The following is a 21,375-nucleotide window of genomic DNA, read 5'->3' on the forward strand; positions in this document are numbered from 1 at the left end:
ATAAGTTGTGGACTGTCACTTGCCACGTCACCTGACAGATGTTGCGGATTGTCACTTGCTACATCACTTGCCTGCTACAAGATGCGGATTGTCACTTGCCACGTCACCTGCCACTCATTGCGGATTGTCAATGCTGTGTCACTTGCCTTCTACACGGTGCAGATTCTCACTTGCTGTGTCCCAGCGTGAAGGCAGGCAGCAGAGAGATGATGTAACAGTTAGGGCAGGAGAGTGGTGATGCAGGGCGGGTGGTGAGAGATGATGTCATCTCTCTGCTCCCTCGCCCACCCGCTCACCTGTGGACTGGTCTGTTCGGCCGCTCACCTGCTGGCACGCTGACTGATCCACCGGCCCACTAAGTGACTTGCAGGTTTACTCGCCAGCCCGCTAACTGATCTGCCTGATGGCCCGCTAACTGATCTGCCAGCTCACCCGCCGGCCCACTAAATGATCCGCCCACTGGCCCGCTACCTGATCTGCCCACTCACCCACCGACCCGCTGTCTGATCCACCCTCCTGCCTGTCACTAATTTCTGGGGGGTAGGGGCAATTTCCCCATTGCCCCCCCCCCCTCCATATCCACTCCTGCCCCCTGCTGAATTGGATCTGAATGGAACTGATGTTACTTGTTGTTTCCACCAGCTTGTGAGCAGACCTGCTGGGTCTATGGGCAGGCGGATGTAAACAGACCTGTGTCTGTTTACATCCATCTACCTCTGCTCCATCACATTTAGGTAAAAAAAAAACGAAAAGGACACAAACATTTTCCTTTATTTTTTGTTGGACCAAGTCTCAGAGTGATTGAATGCAAACAGATGCGTGTCCATTTACTTCCATCCTGCTCATAGGCTATTATTGAGATTCTGATCAGATCTACAGGAAAAATTGACAGGTGGATCTGATTGGGCCATTCATGAGGCAGGACCCTAAAGGTGTAAAGGTGACCATAGACATATAGATAGAAAGTGATTGACAGCCTTAGCTGTGCATGCTTCCTCATGAGACTGTGTAGAGCAGGGGTAGGGAACCTTTTTGGCTGAGAGAGCCATGAATGCCACACATTTTAAAATGTAATTCTGTGAGAGCCATACAATATGTTTAAAACAATGTTTGTTTGTTTTTTATCGATTAATCGACTAATTTCAGTTATAAATGTAATATCCATGTCATCTCCCCCACTGTAATATCCACATCTCCCCTATGATTGTCTTCTTGCTTACCACTACACAGGCAGGCAGATCCACAAGCAGTTGAGGCGGGTGATGATGACGTCAGCGCGCCGCTCACCTAGGCCGCTGCCGGGTGTACCAAGATGGCCGCAGCTCCGGAGCTAGGCCGAAGCTGCGGTCTTTCCTATGGGCTCAATCCATGGATTGGCACACCACACAATCTGCGGATTGAGAGGTGAGAGCCAGATGCAGCCATCAAAAGAGCCACATCTGGCTTGAGAGCCATAGGTTCCCTTCCCCTGGTGTAGAGGGAAGGGGCAGAGTGTCCTTTCCCTCCACTTGGGTCTCAGATTACACTCAGGTCCCTGCTCCTTACTGTGCAGTGTGTGACATCAGATCCCCAACCCCTGCCTTTGATGTGTGTACTTTGAACAGCTGTAGAGAAGTGAAGGCTGCAGATAAACAGGTACAACTTATGTTGGAGGATTTGTTTAATCTCTGTGTATCATTTGTCACTTCAGTAGTTACATGTATTTACAACCACTTTAATTCTTTACTAAACAATTTTTCAGGGTTTGGATAACATAAAGAATGGTTAGATTCTCTCGCAGGTTTATTGGCTATCCATGTCTCATTACTATCAGTCCTGGTAACAGAGATCAGCGTAACAGAATGTGAAAATAAAACTTTGCGGTTGTCACAGGAACAGGAAGTGAGGAAAAATCTCCTAAAGAGTACACCTGTTACAGTGACATTTAATAACGATGAGATTTCCTTTAACTGTCTTCACATTTTCTAAATTCGCCCTGCTGACAGTGTGTGTGGGTTAGATCTACTAAAACTGGTGAACACAGAATCTAATGCAGCTGTGCATTAGTAACCAATCAGCTTCTTACTTCTGGTGCAGCTGTGCATTAGTAACTAGGGATGAGCTCAGGCGTGTTCGCATGGACCACGTGCAGAGCCCGCCAGGAAGTCGGTGCAGCGCTGCGCTTATTACAGGCAGCGAGACATTGGCCCGATGTGCGGCTGCAGAGATCGGGCAATGTCTCACTGCCTGCGATTAGCGCTGCGCCCACTTCCTGGCGGGCTCTGCACGTGGTCCATGCGAACACGCCTGAGCTCATCCCTATTAGTAGCCAATCAGCATCTTACTTCTGGTGCAGCTGTGCATTAGTAACCAATCAGCTTCTTACTTCAAATTGTTCAATTAAGCTTTGACAATAAAACCTAGAAGCTGATTTGTTACCAGTTTTAATAAATCTCCCCGAGAGTGAGCAGAAAGAAACTGATAGAGGTCTTAAGTCTTCCCTCGCTCTATTCAAAACTTAAAAAAGGGACTTAACTTATATAAACCTTTCTGCTCACAATCTATACATTAATAGCAAGCACTATTCCTGATTTTGAACATTGCTTTAGATAATCTGGTATTTCCTAGGTGGGGATCACAGGTTCTCCTCACACAGCTAATCTCCAATCAGTGGGTCTGATCTATTTTCTGCGCATAGGAGCGAAGGAAGACAATACTGGCTTTGTGCTGCTTTCACCATCATGAGAGTCACAGTGAGTCCTAGAGTTCTGATGTCTCGCTCAAGGGTAAGCAGATATCTCTCACCTTGAAATACTTGGGGAAAATCTGTCCATCTATGGGCACCATTCCTTTTCACTCTCTGGGTTTTTGCATAACGGATGTAGCAACACTCGTTTCAGTGTCAACTGTCTAAGCCCCCGTACACACGGTCGGAGATTCCGACAACCAATATCCGTCAGAGTTATTCCGACGGATTAATTCCGGAAGAGATCCGGAAGTGATGTTGCATACACACGGTTGGACTCAGTTGTCGGAAAATCCGATTGTACATAACGTGATGACGTTATTTCGTTGCGATGGGACTACGTTCAGGCTAGTAGCCAATAGCTTTGGTCTAGGAATTTGATCTGAGCATGCGTGGCACTTTGTCCGACAGAGTAGGCTACACATGATCGGAGTATGTCCGATCGGAGCATTTTGTCGGAAAATTTTACTGGCAAGTTGGAAAAGTTGGTCCGTCGGATATTCCGGAATATCCGACAAAACTGTCCGATAGGACACATTCCGTCGGAATCTCCGACCGTGTGTACAAGGGCTAAGACAAAGGCATAATGAGCAAGTGTATATTGCATACTAGCTCATTATTAAATACTTACCTTAGAACAAAGCTGTTCCAGTGGCGCCCGCACACCACTGAGACGGCTGACATCTTCCTCTGCGTTTCTTCCGGGTCGCTGTGATTGGCCGGAGCCGCGATGATGTCACTCCTGCGCATGGGAGCTGCCGGTCACGGCACAGTGCCTTAAAGAAATGGCATAAGGGGCTGTTCCTTCACAGCGCATGTGCATATGACGTTGGCGGCGTATATAGCAAATATCTAGTAAATGGTGCAAGTTTAGGAGATATTTACAGTACCTACAGGTTATTATAGGCTTACCTATAGGTACAATTAAGCAGGAAGACATTACTTCGTCTTTAAGGCTCATTTATATCTGGAGGGCCAGGAAAAGCAATGCGACACTGAAAATTCTGAAAAGTGTTATGTAGCCTATTGCATTAAGGTGTGCACCCTAAAGCTCAAATATATAATAATAATAGTTCTAGTGACCCGAGGGTCCCCAAGGGATTCCCTTAATTTTCAGGGATTTCTTCTCATTTCCTGTTTGGCTATGGGACAGTAAGTGAAGGGAAATCTCCCAAATGGGACGCAATGCCAAAAAATTATCTGACAGGGGTTATGTTTTGCCTAAAGTTCTACTTTAAAGCGGTATTTAAGTGGTTGTAAATCCACAAAAAAATTAAATAAAACCTGCAAATCAAAAGCATAATTAGCTAGTATGCAATTGCTACACCCTGCACTCGGCCACAGTAAGGATACAGTGAGAAGGCAGCAAGCGGACATCTTATTGCACCCACCGGAGTTTTGCATTTCACACTTATTTTTAACAGTAAATTCAGCTTATATAGTGAAATACAGTATTTAGAAATCTGTCTGACTGTTTTGATTTTGAATTTTAAAATCAGTGGTTTTCTGTCAGATTAGCAAACCTGTGAGATCTGCAGGCTTGCTGCTGCTTTTACAATTCAACATCACAACAGCATAGTCTAGGGAAAATTTTTGGTTGTAGGTGGAGTCTTATTATAATTAGGAGTGGGGACATGCGTTTGTAGGCGTGACGCATAGTAAAAAAAGAAAGAAAAATGCGGCGCCGAAAAATGGGCATGGTTTACTGGAAGTGTGGGCGTGGCTTATATGGGCGTGGTTCAAACGGGGGTGTGTTTAGAGTCTGAGATGAATGAGAGATGGAGAAAGAAAGGGGGAAAGAGGGAGGGAGGGAGAGAGAAAGAAGGAAATAAGGAGGGAAGGAGAGAGAAGGAAGGAAAGAGGGATGGAGGGACAGCAGGCCCAGATCCTACACCACAACAGAAATGTGTATTGCAGAGTTTAACAAATCAGCAGATAAAGATACTTCAAACACCTGGTGTTAGCGCTTCAATCATCCCAGAACTATAGTCATTGTGGTGTCAGGATGATTGAAGAACATTATTACTATTATTACATTGTAATATAGAATGAAATCATTCAACTCACCATAATCCAGAATCAGTGGTATCCCTGAGCATGTCACCTTCCATGGCGCCTGCCACCAGATGCCATCAGGTGCCCCCAGCAGAGTCCATCCTTGCCACAGGTGCCCCCCAGCAGAGTCTGTCCTTATATCAGATGCCCCAGCAGAGTCCGTCCTTACATCAGGTACCCCAGCAGAGTCTGTCCTTATATCAGATGCCCCAGCAGAGTCTGTCCTTACATCAGGTACCCCCAGCAGAGTCTGTCCTTACATCAGATGCCCCCAGCAGAGTCCGTGCTTGCATCAGGTGCCCCCAGCGGAGTCTGTCCTTACATCTGGTGTCCCCAGCAGAGCCTCAGTCCTTACACCAGTGTCCCAAGCAGAGCCATAGTTACCCCCCCCGTACATAGTTACCCCCTCCCCCTGTACATAGTTACCCCTCTCCCCATAGTTACCCCCCTGTACATAGTTACCCTCCCGTACATAGTTACCCCCTGGGCATAGTTACCCCCCCGTGCACAGTTACCCCCTGTACATAATAACCCCCCTGTACATAGTAACCCCTGTACATAGTAACCCCCCTGTACATAGTTGCCCCCCTGTACATAGTAACCCCCGTATATAGTTACCCCCCTGTACAAATGGTCCCCCCCTTGTACATTGTTACCCCCTGTACATAGTAACCCTCCCCCTGTACAGAGTTACATCGCTGGCCCAGGCTGTACACTGAGAGGGACGATGGCAGAGCAGAGCAAACTCCGCAAGCGGCGACGTGTGTTCAATGGAGAGGGGAGGGGCCGATCCGTGCAGCTAACCCCGGCTGTGAATTGTGAAGAGAGAAGCCGATTCATTGGCTGCACGGATCAAGCCCCCTCCCCTCTCCACTGAACACAAGGGAAAAAAGATCTCGCGGCTGGGACGGTGGCCATTTTGTTAGAGCCAGGAGCAAGTTCAACTGGCGCAGAGCCAAACATTCCCGATTTCCCTGGACAAAAGAAAAAATCCTGGGACGCCCTCCGATCGGGACGGGGGTCCCAAAATCGGAATTGTCCCGTGCAGCTAACCCCGGCTATGAATTGTGAAAGAGGAAGTAAACCCTGATGAGTTTACTTCCTCTTTCAATCCCTGCAAAGGCAAAGCATAATGGACTACTATGCATCGCATAGTAGCCCATTATGTGTCACTTACCTGACACAGGAGCCAGCGAAGTCGCCGCTGTCCCCTGTAGTCCGCCGCATCCATCTTGTTGGTGGGGTCTCGCAGCTCCGCCGCTGTCATTCGGCGAAGCCGCGATGACGTCACTCCCGCTCATGCGCATGGGAGCCGACACGCGCGGCAGCTCCGTCGCTGAGAATGCCGCGCTCAGTGCGCCTGCGCGCCGCTGTCTACGGTGCATGCGCCGTAGACAGCGGTGCCCGTTTTCGGGCAAATATCTCCTAAACCATATAGGTTTAGGAGATATTGCTTGGACCTACAGGTAAGCCTTAATCTAGGCTTACCTGTAGGTCAAAGTGGTTTGTAAGGGTTTACAAGCACTTGAAGAGAGAAGCCAATTCATTGGCTGCACGGATCGTTGGAGCCAGGAGCAAGTTCAAAATCGTGATTGTCCCGGGAAAATAGGCACTGTTGGCAACTATGCAACAGTCCAAAGGATTTCTAAATACTGTATTTCACGATATAAGCTCAGTTTACTGGTAAAAATAAGTGTCAGATGCATGACTCCGGTGGGTGTAACAAGATGCCTGCTTGCCGCCTTCTCACTGAATCCTTACTGCGGTCGAGTGCGGGGTGTACCAAGATGGCCGTGACAGAACATCACGTCCGTTAAAAAAATCTGATGGGTCGCTGAACTGAGTCTGAAGGAGCCTGACATTGCACCTGTAATCTGTTGATCACGGAACCACGGGTGAAATGCTCTGCAGGCTGCAGGAAAAAAAAATGAATTTTTTACATGCAAAAATATGTGCTTTTTTTTTTAACAAGCACTTAGACTTTAAAGTGGAGTGCCTGGGTAAAAAAAAATAATAATAAGGAGAGGGGTTTGAAGTTTAACCCCCCCAGCACAATTCCTCTCCCCTCCCAAAGCACCCCCTAGCACATATCCTCTAGCCCCCCCAAATCAAAGATCCCATCCCAACTCCATCCCCCCAATACCATCCCGGCTCCATCCACACCCCCCGATCCTATCCTGGCTCTATCCAACACCCCGATCCCATCCTGGCTCCATCCAACACCCCGATCACAGTCCCCCCATCACAGCTCCATCCACCCCCGATCCCATCCTGGCTCCATCCACCCCCCGATCCCATCCCAGCTCCATCCAACTCCCCAATCCTATCCTGACTCCAGCCAACACCTCAATCCTATCCTGGCTCAATCCAACACCACAATCACATTCCAGCTCCATCCACCCCCCCATCCAATCCGGGCTCCATCCATTCCCCTGGTCCCATCCCCACACCATCCATCACCCCAATCCCATCCCGGCTCCATCCATTCCCATGATCCCATTCCAGCTGCATCCATTCCCCGGATCCCACCCTGGCTCCATTCATCCCCCAAATCCTATCCTGGCTCCATCCATTCCCCAATCCTATTCTGGCTCCATCCATTCCCCAGATCCAATCCCAGCTCATCCATTCCCCTGATCCCATCCTGGCTCCATCCATCCCCCCGATCCCATCCTGGCTCCATCCATCCCCACAAATCCCATTCCAGCTCCATTTATTCCCCCGATACCCTTCCGGCTCCATCCATCCCCCGATCCCATCCTAGCTTCATCTATACCCCCGATCCCATTCCGTCTCTATCCACCACCCCAATCCCATCCCGATTCCATCCAGCCCCCCCCCCCCAATCCCATCCTTACTCCATCCATTGTGGCAGGTTAAGGGGGAGAGCCACACCGACAGCCTGCTTAGTGCGGGGGTGAACACCATGTTTTAGCGCACCAGGTGACAGGTGCAGTAGGCACTGTGGTATCATGTGAGGAGGGGGGGGCGTTGCAAGGAGATTGTGGGGGAGAAGATTTGTGTTGGAAGGGGGGATTTGGGGGAGCTATTTATTTTTGGGTTTGGAATTATACAAATGCAACAATTTAGTAATAAAAAATGAAAGGTTTAGCACTGGGAAACACTTTTCGATTGATAAAAAAAGTGCATTTTATATGCATCTATCAGACCAAAATGAGGAACAAATGAGGAGGAATGAGGGACATTGCTCCAAATCAGGGACAGTGCCTCCAAATCAGGGACAGTTGGGAGGTATATAAGATGAAATGGCTGTGGTTGTACAATAAACCATCCACCTAGTGATTTGTACAAGGAGGGAACATTGCTCCATTGTATCACCCCCCCGGCAATGAAAGTGTAGGCAGAAGGGCCCATGCAGGTTGTACTCTCCCGGCAGGGAATGCTCCAGGCAGGTGCTCACAATAGTCACTTCTTGTCACTTTGTCCAGATCATATCCTGTTTAGTCTGGGCTCAGCTCTCATTGTCGGCCTTTCCTGGCACATCAGCCCCAAACACAGTTGTGCAGTTTTCTGACAGCGCTGTGAACTTTACTGATCGCTAAGGAGAAAGATCAGGAGTGTGCAGAGAGGCGTGGGTGCACTAGGACCCTGCGGAGCCGGAGCGGAGCGCCCAGCACCCTCTGCAGACTTCTTATCACAAAGCAGAGAAGAGCCGGGTGTGAGTGTGTGTGTGCATTGCTAATAGTGTGTGTGAGTGAGTGCACTGAGCTTCCCCTCTGATCAGACCCAGGCTGGACATGATTCTCAGGTAAGACCATTCCCTTTACTTTACAATCTTCACAATGGATCTCTGCCTCCCACCTTTGCATGGTGACCTGGGATCCTGAGATCTACTCCTAAAAGTTGGGTCTTTTACCCTGAAAACTTCTGTGCTGTGCTCATTCTGCAGCAAGGAAAAGTTTTGCAACTTATGGTAACAATCGCTTGTTAAAGTTTCTGTATCTTGCAAGCGTTTGCGCAGGTTTCTGCGACCCATTCACAGCTTCTACAGAAAAGTGCAGCGATTTGATTAATCAGATCGCCTGGCTCTTTTGTCTGCTCCCCTCTTCAGATCATTGTATTAGTAGGGTGCATTGGGTGCAGGACTTGTTTTATACTGTAGATCTCGTTAATATTATATCTTGTGGCGGCCATACACACTTCAATCAATGATCGATTACTTTTCTGATCAATTTCTTCTGATAGGAATAGGCAATCTTGTTAATAATATGTTTTGTGGTGGCTATACACACTTCGATCAATGATCAATTACTTTTCCGATAAATCTCTACTTATAGAAATATTCAGTCTATAGTAGACAGCCCATTCAATTGATATGCTACTCACAGGGAAGCGGAGTTCGATCATTAGTTCTGATAGAATCTGAATTTATGACAGTAGGTTATTGATAGCAAGTGTGTTTGCGCCAAGTAATCGCATAATCTGATCGATTAATATATGATCACACTCATATCCCGGTGCTGGCGGTTGATGCAAAATGATTGAAAATATTCCACAGTGGTCGATCCACTTAGTTTAATCAGATCCAATAAAAATGTAGCCTATATCAATCGCAAGGGATGTCATTGCTATTCAATTGTTTGCTAATTTGATCATTTTGATTAAAGTGCTTATTGGAGGATGTGGCCACCAGTATGTAGATTATGTTTTATGTATGTTATGTATCATGTTAGTTATGTACTGTATTATGTTCTATGTATCATGTTAGTTATGTACTGTATTATGTTTTATGTATCATGTTAGTTTATAGATTAGGGTTTATGTATGTTATGTATTATGTTACCTATGAATTATGTTTTATGTATCATTTATATTATGTAAAAGGTATGTTTTATGTACCATATGTATTGTGTATATTATGCATCATGTGTATTAGGTATTATCTTATGTGTTTTATTATTTATATTATACAAATATTTTACCTTTATGTATGTTTATGTACATTTTATGTATCATTTTGTGTATTATATTATGTATCATGCATATTATATAAATATTATGTTACAGGTATAGGGGGATCTTGCTGCTCTATGTTTCCTATCTGGCCCTTACTGCCTACTGCCAAGAGAAAGGTAAGAGGATCCAGCTCTCCCAGCCTCAGAATACGTTTCATTCACTTGCTGCTCTCGTTTTTTTTTGTTCCCTTCTGCTGCTGAAGTACATTGAAACTTCAAGAAGTTATTTAGGGATTAGGGGAGGTAATGGTGTGGGACATTGAAAAGAGTGATGGGGGTGGGGTGACACTCATGTGATGCCCCTTCCATGGCAGCTACGCTCCTTCCCCTGTTATGCTGGCTGGAATTTTTACTTGTTCTATGCACCTTCAACAAGTTTCGGAGTTGGCAAACATTAACATTTATGGATTGTATATGTCTGTGACCCTGAACAGGAACTAGGGGTTTTCATGACCAGGAAGATGATGGACATTTTCTATGGTCAGGTTCTTTTTCTGGAGTTATTTATGGAAAAGAAAGAAGAGGAAATCTGTAGAATGTGTTAATTTACTTTTGTCTAACAATGAAAATATGTAATGTCAATTCTCTTCTTTTTTTTTTTTTTGGGGATAGAGAGGGGAAGGATTTGAAGAATAAATACACGAGAATACAACCCTTGTATGTTTGTTACCAAAGTTTACAAAGCATAGTGGCAAAGTGGAGCCATCTCTATTAAAGTGTTTGAAGTGTCCATGTGTCAGTTCTCAGGAGACCCTTCCTAAGATTAGATCATCTGGAGCAGCCTTTTCTCAACCTTTTTACCCCAAAGGAACCCTTGCAATCATTTTCAGGTTTCAGGGAACCCCTGCTAAAAGCAGTCCAGTGGTGGTCTTTGGGTACTTGCCCCCTCCGTTGGTGGTGGACAGTGGGAAGAATGCTCTCTTTACAGACATGGCTCTGGCTCTGTCAAGTGGTGTTGGACCTGGAACTAAGCAGGCACCATGACATGATAGGTCAGTTAGCCACAGCTCATGGAACCCTTAGCCACCTCTGAAAGAACCCTAGGGTTCCACGGAACCTTGCTTGAGAATGGCTGATCTGGAGAATTAAGCCTGGTACACACTATCAGTTTTTTTTCTTGTTTAACCCAGCGGGCTGAACAAAAAACAACTGAAGAGCTTGTTGTACTAACTATCAAATGTTAGTACATCAATATCCTAATTGAGCTATTGTGTCCTGACAGGGGGAGTGCCCAGGTCACAGGTCAGTGCTTGCAGCCATTGCCTGTGAGCACTAATCGGATGCCAATCGACAGATGTTTTCTGGCATGCCCCTACAACAGAAGACGAACATTTGGCTTCTGTCGGACACACAGGTCGAATGTCGGCTGGGTTTCTGTTGAATACCGATCAATATTTGCCCCTTCTGTACCAGGCTTTAGGAACATGCCCCTTATATTGGTGGCCAGTGGGAAGAATGCCCTGCTTACAGTGGTTGCCAAAATTTCACCTTTCCAGTCAGCTAAAAATGACAGCGTTGAACCTGGAACTATGTAGTTACAATTGAATGGGAATTCAATTAGCCAAAGCTCAAGGCACCTCTCGTTAGAGTTTCTCAACCAGGGTTCTATGCAACCATAGGGCTCCTCTAGAGGTTGCTAGGGGTTCCTTGAGCAATGAGCACTTTTATTGCTCTCAGATAAATTCCCACTGACACCATTGAACTATCAGTAAGCTGGTAATTCTTCCCAGTGACCAAAAGTGTAAGGATCCTTCTTCCCAATGACCATCACATTAATGTATCATGAGCTGGAAATATAATCATTTTTATCAGGGGTTCCCTGAGACTGGAAAGTCATTTTAAGGGTTCCTCTGTGTTGAAAAGGCTGAGAAAGGCTGCTCTTATGGAATCCTAGGGTTCCGTGAAACACTGGTTGAGGGGGGCTTGTGTAGAGACTACAACCACATTTTATTTATTTTTTTGAACTATGGTGTTCACAAAGACCTATACACATTGCAATAGAAAGCAAGCCTTTAGTATAAGTACTATTAGCACATTGTTATGTCTAGACAAAATTACAGTAAGAGAATATGGAGACTACCATTACTGACCTCACATACAAATTCTAGCAGCCAAAATACTGAGCCTATCTTCAACATTTTTGAGGTACTGACCTGAACAACTTTGCAGGACAGGAATTCTGACCTCTATGTGACTTTCTTCTCTTTACACTTGTACATGGTCTGGTGACCTAAAGTGGTTGTAAACCCATGGAAAAAGAAAAAATCTGCAAGGCAAAGGCATAATGAGCTAGTATGCATAGCATACTAGCTCATTATGAACTACTTACCTTAGATCGAAGCCCCCACAGCGGTCCCGGCACACCACTGTGGCCAGCGACATGTCTCCCAGAGTTATTTCCAGGTATCGCGAGCTCTAGCACTGCAATTGGCACCGCGATGCACGCGGGAGCTGCCGGTAATGGCACAGCAGCTGAAGAAACTGACAAAATACATCAGGATGCAGTAATCCAAAGTAGCCATCAGGCTGAAGCTTTCATCACTTAGGATAGAGTAGGTAGAATAAAAAAGCATGGTCATCAAAAGTATAAATTAAAGGAAATCTGTTGTGAGAAAAATGAATTGGCTTTCATTGCTGACTTTTCTTTGAAAATACGAGTTCTCTGGTTGTCATGTTGATTTAATTGTCTCTGGTCTTCTCTGGTTGGCATGTTGATTGTCAGAGGTTTTAGTACTTTGAGTTTCTGGACCTACATCAAGTGTGTAACATGTGAAATCAGAACAGCATTACATTCGTTTTTTAGGCAGTACTGCAGCCAGTATTGAAGCCATAGGATCAGCATGACAGCCAAGTAACTAGCATTTCCTGAAGAAGTCAGCAATAGTAACCTTGACTCAAAGCCAACAAGTAAGGGCCAAAATGAATTCCTATTGGTAACAGCAGCAAAACGCTATGCCAAAAGACGCCAACAATAATCCCTTTGAGGTCTTTGCTACACATTTGCCTTAGTAATGCCTCATTGAAACTTGAATGCCCATTATGCACCTATTGCGTTAAAATGCATCTTTTGTGTTGCATTAAATAGTGGTTTTCAGATACCTCCTTGGCATTGGTTTTCCTTTGTATGGGTTTTTATACTATCATCTTGGCTAGTAATGCTTTCTAATCGTATCTCAATCGCACTGTAAATTGGGGCATTTGTGGCATGTTTACATTGACATTAAAGGAAGTATTTGGAGAATGTTAAAGCCTGCCAAACAAGACATCTTGGGTCAATTTTGGCATGACGCAAAGCAACGCAAATGCAACAATATCAACAACACTTGCTGTTTCAATGAACACTATTTTGACAGGCGTTCGTGGAGCTTCCAAAACGCCATTGAAACGCCTGCTTTTGAAGCTAGTGTAATTGTTGCCTTTGTGTTTATTTATTTTTTTTTTGCTTGAAGATGTTTTTATATATTAACAGAAAATGTTTTCAGAATTTACTTTTTACGGTAATTTAATATAAATGTTTGTATGTACTTGCTGTTCTCCTGCTATTATGCATTGGAGTTGATTTACTAAAGGCAAATAGACTGTGCCCTTTTGCAAGTGCAATTGCACTCTGCAAGGGCAGTTGCTCCAGAGCTTAGTAAATGAAGGAGAGCTCTGATGACTTCCATCATCCAATCATGGGCAAGCAAAAATGCTTTTTCTTTTTTTTTCTTGCATATGATTGGATGTTCTTTGTAAAGTGAAGCCTTTACCTCATTTAATAAGCTCTGGAGCAACTGCACTTTCAAAAGTCAACAGTCTATTTGCCTTTAGTAAATCAACCCGTAGTATTATTGTATTATGCTTTCTTCAGAAGTGTGACCTGAGTAGAATGATCTTCAAGTCCCTTGCATTTTGTCCAAAACCATTTAAAGCTTGATTCACACCTATGCATTTTTTATGCTTTTTGCATGTTGCAGACTTGCACTACATTTAACATGGTTTCCTATGGAACACGTTCTGTAGAGCAAATATGCAAAAAGCACTAAAATGCATAGGTGTCAAGCCTAATAGTATTACATTTTTATTTGTTTTGCCTTTATGCATGACTTTTGTATGAATTGGTTATCAAACCATCCATAAGACTAACAGAATTTAGTTATAGCCTGTGTGTTTCAAACATGCTTGGTCTTGCTCCCAAAATGTGTTAAACTTGATATTCCATCTGCAAAGCCAAGATCGGAGTTTGTGAACAGCCCCCTGCAGACAGATATTACCGGCTTTTCTCTGAGCAGTAATGGAGAATTTTGCTGTAAGGCAAGACTGTTGGTGATTTGTGGCTTTCCATCTCACATTCAACTTCAACTTCCTTGGCTTAAAACACTTATAAAAAAAGGTGTTTTTGCAAATATGTGCAGACCAAAATGTCCAAGATCTGGAAATTGGTATGGCACCTTTGCTGGCTGAGGACAGCAGTGTTTTGTAGATGTAAAGCTCTGTTCACACCTAAGCATTTTGGAATTGCGGGCAAAATTGTGCGATTCTTACCGCAGTTCCAGAATCGCAGCAAATCTTTGGACGGGTTTACAATGACATTATTTTTTAATGGCACCCCCAAACGCGGTGCGATTTTGGCACCAAATTTACCTGGTTCTGATCAAGCAGGAATTTTCCAGCATGGTGGTTGTTCAGGAGCAGATTGACTTCTGTGCAGCCACCTTGCCCATACACAGGTCAAAACTCTGCCAGTCCCTGCATTAAATATCATGAAAGTGTCAGTGTCATAATTATGACAGATCTAGGCACACACATTAAAAGCCAATTGTACAATCTCCTTAAGGCTTCATGTACACCTGGCTGTGTTTTACCGCATGCCGCGGGAAATATTTTATTTTTTTCCACATTTTGTGTTTTTCCACGGCAGGCGGTCAAAACGTTCCTATCCTGAACAGGATTCTTCTGCATTCAGGAGAGGGAGTTTGAGGGAAGTTGAACCTCACCTAACTGCAGCAGCTCCTAAACTCTGCTAAAAGCCTGTGTGTACATTGACACGTAGGTTTTATGGAGTTGAGTTTAGGAGCTCTGGCAAAAAAAAAAAATGGTAAGTTTAGGAGCTGCTAGTGTACATGAAGCCTTAGATCCAACTGCTATTTGGGGACAGGGCCTACTTAAAAAGTCTCTTCAACTTATCTACAATCAGCAAACAGTTTATTGTAGTATGTGTGTGGGGGGGAGGGGGGGTCTCACTGCTGTTATCATTTGGCACATGAAGGGTTGGTCTTCTGGACAGAGAATTTGGATGCAAAGAAGTGAAGCTGGCCAAACACAGTTGGTTTTGGGGGGGGGGGGGGGTTGTCCAGCCAGAGCAAGCACATTATGTGTTGGATATTAAACGGACCATTATCAGAATACTTTGATCTGCAAGGAAAATGTTATGACATGTTCCTTCAACAGCAGTTGATCAAGTAATCGACTTAGGAAGGAACGGCCACGCACACTGATCAAAGTTTCACAGAATTTTGATCAGTGTCCAGATTTAGCATGCAAATAAGAGTTTAAAGAAGTTATTCAGTCATAAAAAAAAAAGAAAAGTCAGAAGTTACTACTACTTTTTAATAAAAGGACACTTACCTGCCCAGGGATCCAGCACTGTTCTCACACTGGCTGGTTCTTCGCCGGTCTTCGGGTCCACTTCGCCAATATGTTTACTGTGACTCCTTGCAGCTACACAGCCTGCTCCCCACTTCGCATGCGCGAGCCACGCTGTACTTTGTGAATGGGCCTGCAGACTTCTGGGACCTGTAACATGTTTCAGGAAGTGTTGGGGGGTGGCTGGGGTTGGTGGAGAACTTTCTGTGGAATCACCTAGGACAGTGATGGTGAACCTTGGCACCCCAGATGTTTTGGAACTACATTACCCATGATGCTCAACTACACTTCAGAGTGCATGAGCATCATGGGAAATGTAGTTCCAAAATATCTGGGGTGCCAAGGTTCGCCATCATTTGACCTGGGCGATTCCAGTGGAAGTGAGAGCCGGTATCTGACAAAACTAGGTACCCGCTCCCCATATTTTTTAGTTTTTTTCTTCAAAAGTAGAAGGGGAGAGAGGACATAAAGTGAAACCCTTTTTTAGGTGAGTAAAACTCTCCATAGATTTTCCCATCCAAGATAAACATTGTGGTTGGATGAATCTAATGCTGACATCTATTGTTTTCTGAAAGGTCAGCACCAGCGGCTGTCAGGATACAAAAAACAGTGACTCCAATTGGTTGCAGTCACTGTTCGGCTGACTTTTTTTCCTTCTGTCTCCTTCATTTTCTCAATTGAAGTTTATTGGGCCAGGTGGTGTCTGCAGGGCCACCCACACCTTGGATTTTGAAAGATTAACAGAAATCTGACAAAATGTGAGCCCTGTATTGTCAGGCCGGCAAGAAACTGTGTAAATGGCATAATCTATAGGTAAACAAGAGGAATTCAAGAGTGTATATGTTGGAACTAATGTACCTTATATTGTGGGCCAATGTGAGTTCATCTTCGGCCTGGTAATGAAGTGGTTCCCAGCTTTCCTCTTGAACATGGAAAATCCCCTTACAGAGCAGGGCCTCTTTATTCTTGTTATGCTTTTGTCCTCACCCTTTAATGGTATGTGTTAACATGAAATATCTATATTTGACTTGGAACGCTAGTGTTTTTACTATTACTTCATGATGTTAGTGGTAACAGTCATGTTTTCTATGGGTGCATTGGACCACACAGACATCTTTCTCCAGTTGTAAGTCTATCAGGCTTGTGAAATAAGATTTTAGAATGAGCAATGACATCATAGTAATTGCAGTGACCCATAACAGCTAGTTGTACACTCACCAGTGTGGATCAATCAGAATGGCGATCGTTGCTGTGTCTTGTCCTTCAAAGGAAGGAGTAGAGTAGGCACCAACATAAATAGTTATTCTGTTTGGATTCATTAAATTATTACTCCAGCCAAAGCTTTTTTCCTCCTATTTTAAATAGGGTAGAAGGGTTAGAACCTTCTTTGAGTTGTAATTGCTATTTCTGTCCACCCTCATTATTTGTCACCAGGAGGGAAAGAGAGAGGAAATCCAACATTTTCCATTTGCCCCTGGGATAGGAGTAAAGGGAATATCTTCCACTGAGCACACCTGCTTCACAAGACAACTGTCATAGGTGTGAAAGTGAGGGAACCCCCCCCCCCCCCCTCCAGACAGGCCTACAGATAGTAATAAAAACCTGTCAGAGGCTGTAAAGCTAGTCATACACTGTGCGAAATTCTGCTGGTGTATGTCAGTCCTTTCTACCCCCTCCTGCCTGCCATCATTCAATTAAAAAAAAATTTAAGAAAGTGTTGGCCAAACATCGGCTTCATCTGGTCGGCATACAATAGCCCAGTAGAGGGGATTCATCCATCTGCATTGCTAACGTTGATGGAGGAATCTGTTCCACATAAAAAAAAAGCTTTGACTGGATTCTAAATTAAATAGATTTACACTTTTAAGAAGAATTTTAGTCATTTTTATATTACATATGGGCTAATGTAAATCATTTTATCAGCACGTGTTCATGGTTTAAAAAGAAAGAGGTTTCTATGAATAATTTGTAATTGTTTATATCCAGTATCTCCCAAAAGTGAGTAAGCTATTCACATTTTTGTAAATATATTATTATATCTTTTCATGTGACAACACTGAAGAAATTACACTTTGCTACAATGTTAAGTTGTGAGTGTACAGCTTGTATAACAGTGTAAATTTGCTGCCCCCTCAAAATGACTCAACACAGCCATTAATGTCTAAACCTCTGGCAACAAAAGTGAGTACACCCCTAAGTGAAAATGTCCAATTTGGGCCCAAAGTGTCAATATTTTGTGTGGCCACCATTATTTTCCAGCATTGCCTTAACCCTCTTGGGCATGGAGTTCACCAGAGCTTCACAGGTTGCCACTGGAGTCCTCTTGAGTCCACTCCTCAATGACAACATCACAGAGCTGGTGAATGTTAGAGAACTTGTGCTCCTCCACCTTCCGTTTGAGGATGCCTCCAGATACTCAATAGGATTTAGGTCTGGAGACATGCTTGGCCAGTCCATCACCTTTACCCTCAGCTTCTTTAGCAAGGCAGTGGTCGTCTTGGAGGTGTGTTTGGGGTCATTATCATGTTGGAATATTGCTCTGCGGACCAGTCTCCAAAGCGAGGGAATCGTGCTCTGCTTCAGTATGTCACAGTACATTTTGGCATTAATGGTTCCCTCAATGAACTGTAGCTCCCCAGTGCTGGCTGCACTCGTGCAGCCCCAGACCATGACACTCCCACCACCATGCTTGAATGTATGCAAGACACACTTGTCTTTGTACTTTGTACTCCTCACTTGGTTGCTGCCACACATGCATGACACCATCTGAACCAAATACGTTTATCTTGGTCTTATCAGACCACAGGACATGGTTCCAGTAATCCATGTCCTTAGTCTGCTTGTCTTCAGCAAACTGTTTACGGGCTTTCTTGTACATCATCTTTAAAAGAGGCTTCCTTCTATTGCTTCTGGGATGACAGCCATGCAGACCAATTTGATGCAGTGTGCGGCGTATGGTCTGAGCACTGACACGCTGACCCCCCACCCCTTCAACCTCTGCAGCAATGCTGGCAGCACTCTATTTCCCAAAGACAACGATGCTGAGCTTGTGCACTCAACTTCTTTGGTCGACCATGGCGAGGCCTGTTCTGAGTGGAACCTGTCCTGTTAAAGCAACAATTTTGATACCTTGTAAAACTATCAAGTCACATGACACTGGGAAGGAAAATTGGCTAATTGGGCCCAATTTGGACATTTTCACTCAGGAGTGTACTCACTTTTGTTGCCAGCAGTTTAGGCATTAATGACTGTGTGTTGAGTTAATTTGAAGGGACAGCAAATTTACACTGTTGTACAAGCTGTACATTGTAGCAAGTGTAATTTCTTCAGTTTTGTCACATGAAAAGATATAATAAAATATTTACAAAAATGTGAGGGGTGTACTCCCTTCTGTGAGATACTGTACATTGGGGAACCATATTTGCTTATTACATACACAGGTTTTTTTTTTCTGCTCATTTATACTTTACAGTATTGTGAGCCTCTCAGCTCTCATAATGCCCCCATACCTCCTACAGTGGCCCAAAATGCTCCCAGTCCCATTGAGAGCACTCAGCCCCCACAGCGTCCCCCAACCTCCCACAGTGCCACTCAGCATCTTAAAGAGGAAGTAAAGGCTATTAAAAAAAAAAAAGTCAACCTGCAAGGCAAAGGCATAATGAGCTAGTATGCATAGCATACTAGCTCATTATGAATAACTTACCTGAGAACGAAGCCCCCAAAGCGGTCCTCCGTCTTCATCTTCACCGCTGACATGTATCCCGGAGTGACTTCCGGGTCTCACTGCTCCGGCGCTGTGATTTGCCAGAGCTGTGATGACGTCACTACCGCGCATGTGCATGGGAGCCGACATGAGCGGCATATCGCAGTGATCTGCGGCCGGCTCAGTGCACATGCGCGCCGCTGTCTATGGTGCATGCGCCATAAACAGTGGTGCCAGTCTTTTTGTAAATATCTTCTAAACCGTATAGGTTTAGGAGATATTTCTTGGACCTACAGGTAAGCCTTAATCTAGGCTTACCTGTAGGTCAAAGTGGTTTGTAAGGGTTTACAACCACTTTAAAGTGCCACCCACTACCTGCTGCAAAGCCTTCAGCCTTTCTTAGTGCCCCTCAACCCCCCACAGTGCTTCCCAGCCCCTCCAGAAACCTCATTCCCTACAGGGCCATCAAGTCAGCTGCAGATACCTCAACAGATGCACCCAGCCCCATCCAGAGGCTTCCATCATTTCAATGCATGTTTTACATTCCCATACTTTTATTGTGTGAGTATAAGCTTTATTCTTCTCTGTAGGGGCATGGAAGGTTTTGAAATAATTTACTAGACTCTCGTCTCAAAAAGGTTGAGAACCCTTGTAATAGAAGGCCACTCTAAGTCAGTTGTGATTTATTGTGCATATAAACAAGTAGTGGAAACCACATTTTCACGGGTTTTCACTTTGCCATTTTTTTCTTTTTTAAATTGCTGCTTCGTATTGCTGAACCATTACCCCAAGTTACTAAAGAAGAACATTAGTGTAGGTTTCAGGTAGATAATGAGGGCTGAAAGATGTGTGACTAGATTGTCACAATGGCTGACGTTGAATGTTTCTTGCAGTGTAAGATACGATCTGGAGAGTTTTGTTGACTTGTAAATTAAAGTATCCGTGTAAAAATGACTGAAATAGGCAGAACGTGTTTTCATTAGACAGTCTGATGTCCGTATGCTTCAGCTTGTAAATTGACTTGACAGGGTATTTTTAAAATGATTTTTCCCTGTCCCCAGTGAGTAGAAAACTCTTTGCTTGTTCCCCCGCGAGGAAAGGTTATTCAGACATCTGCTAATCAGTACTTTTTATCATTTAAACAGCAGCACTTGGAGCTGCTATCCTTTGGTAATGGAATTCCAAAGTTAAACATGCCTTTTATCAGAATTGGGCAAATTGCTCAAATATTGGTGAAGTTGGTTGCATTAGGGACAAAGAGGGCTATAGAACCCTGGGCAAAAATATTCATTGCTATCTTAGTGGGAACTTTTTTTTTAGCACAATCAGTAGGGAGGTTATAGTAATAGTGTCCTTGTGCTGTAGTACCTTAGTACCAGCAAGTGATTACAGGGTATGTAAACCCTAACAATAAAAGCTTATTTACTCCCTTCTGGTTGAGGTGTTTTGTGATCCTAACATACATATATTGAGTAAGTATTGTGACCCTAGGACAGGGATTATGTAACTGTAAGGATCAAATTATGAAAATAAATTGGGAAATCCTGAACAAAGAAACCAGCCACCACACCAAAGGACTGGTAACCAGCTAAGCCTTCAGTTTTTGTGTTTAGATACATTTATTAAAAGATTGCATTAAGAAATGAGATGGAAATATTTATGATATACTGCCTTTCCAGTACCTGTTAGATATAACAGCTCCCGATCACTTTCATGTAGTATTAAATTCTTGCTTTAAATTGAAGTTGTTAAAATCAGGAGCACATTCAGCAAAATTAATCTAGATCTAAAAGTACTTACCGGTATTTACTTGATAGCAATGGCACTAACACTATCAATCACTATCAATCCTCAACACATACCAAATTAGTTTACACAATAATATACAACCTTGCTTCTCATTTTGAAAAACCATCTCCCAATACACTGGATTTTTAAACATTCCTTGCTAAATTAAATCTCCCTACAATTATTTCTGAACTGTTATCTCATCTGCCTATGCCCTTCTCCATAAAAGAAATCCAATCTGCTATATGGTGGCTGGTGGTCTCCATACATTTTCCAGTCCAGATGACTTTGACAGTGAGTACTACAAGAGTTGTTGAAATCACTATCCATGTAATAAAAGTAACTTAAAGTGAAAGAATTAACGTAAAGTACATTGGCATACCTTGGTACACCCATAATAAAACTCAAATTTATAACCATGAAGTACTTACAGGGTTCATGGAGTGGCTCCTTCTACTACTTTATCCTCACTTCTTTAGTGCCGCTGTTGCCACCAGGCTCAA

The 21,375-nt window shown here is 44.0% G+C and overlaps 1 protein-coding gene across 1 annotated transcript in view; it reads left to right on the forward strand.

Moving 5' to 3' along the window:
* The first annotated feature begins 8,397 nt into the window (after positions 1–8,397).
* Positions 8,398–21,375, forward strand: part of COL18A1 (collagen type XVIII alpha 1 chain) — a 299,672-nt gene continuing 286,694 nt past the window's right edge. Inside the window, exons 1-2 of the mRNA XM_077448146.1 lie at positions 8,398–8,549; positions 9,809–9,873. Of these exons, the coding sequence (XP_077304272.1) occupies positions 8,539–8,549; positions 9,809–9,873 (76 nt within the window). The 5' untranslated portion in view covers positions 8,398–8,538. The remainder of the gene's footprint in view (positions 8,550–9,808; positions 9,874–21,375) is intronic.

The sequence above is a fragment of the Lithobates pipiens genome, unplaced genomic scaffold, assembly GCF_037356315.1.
Source record: "Lithobates pipiens isolate NorthernLeopardFrog02 unplaced genomic scaffold, aLitPip1_a1.2 Scaffold_22, whole genome shotgun sequence".
Taxonomy (NCBI): domain Eukaryota; kingdom Metazoa; phylum Chordata; class Amphibia; order Anura; family Ranidae; genus Lithobates; species Lithobates pipiens.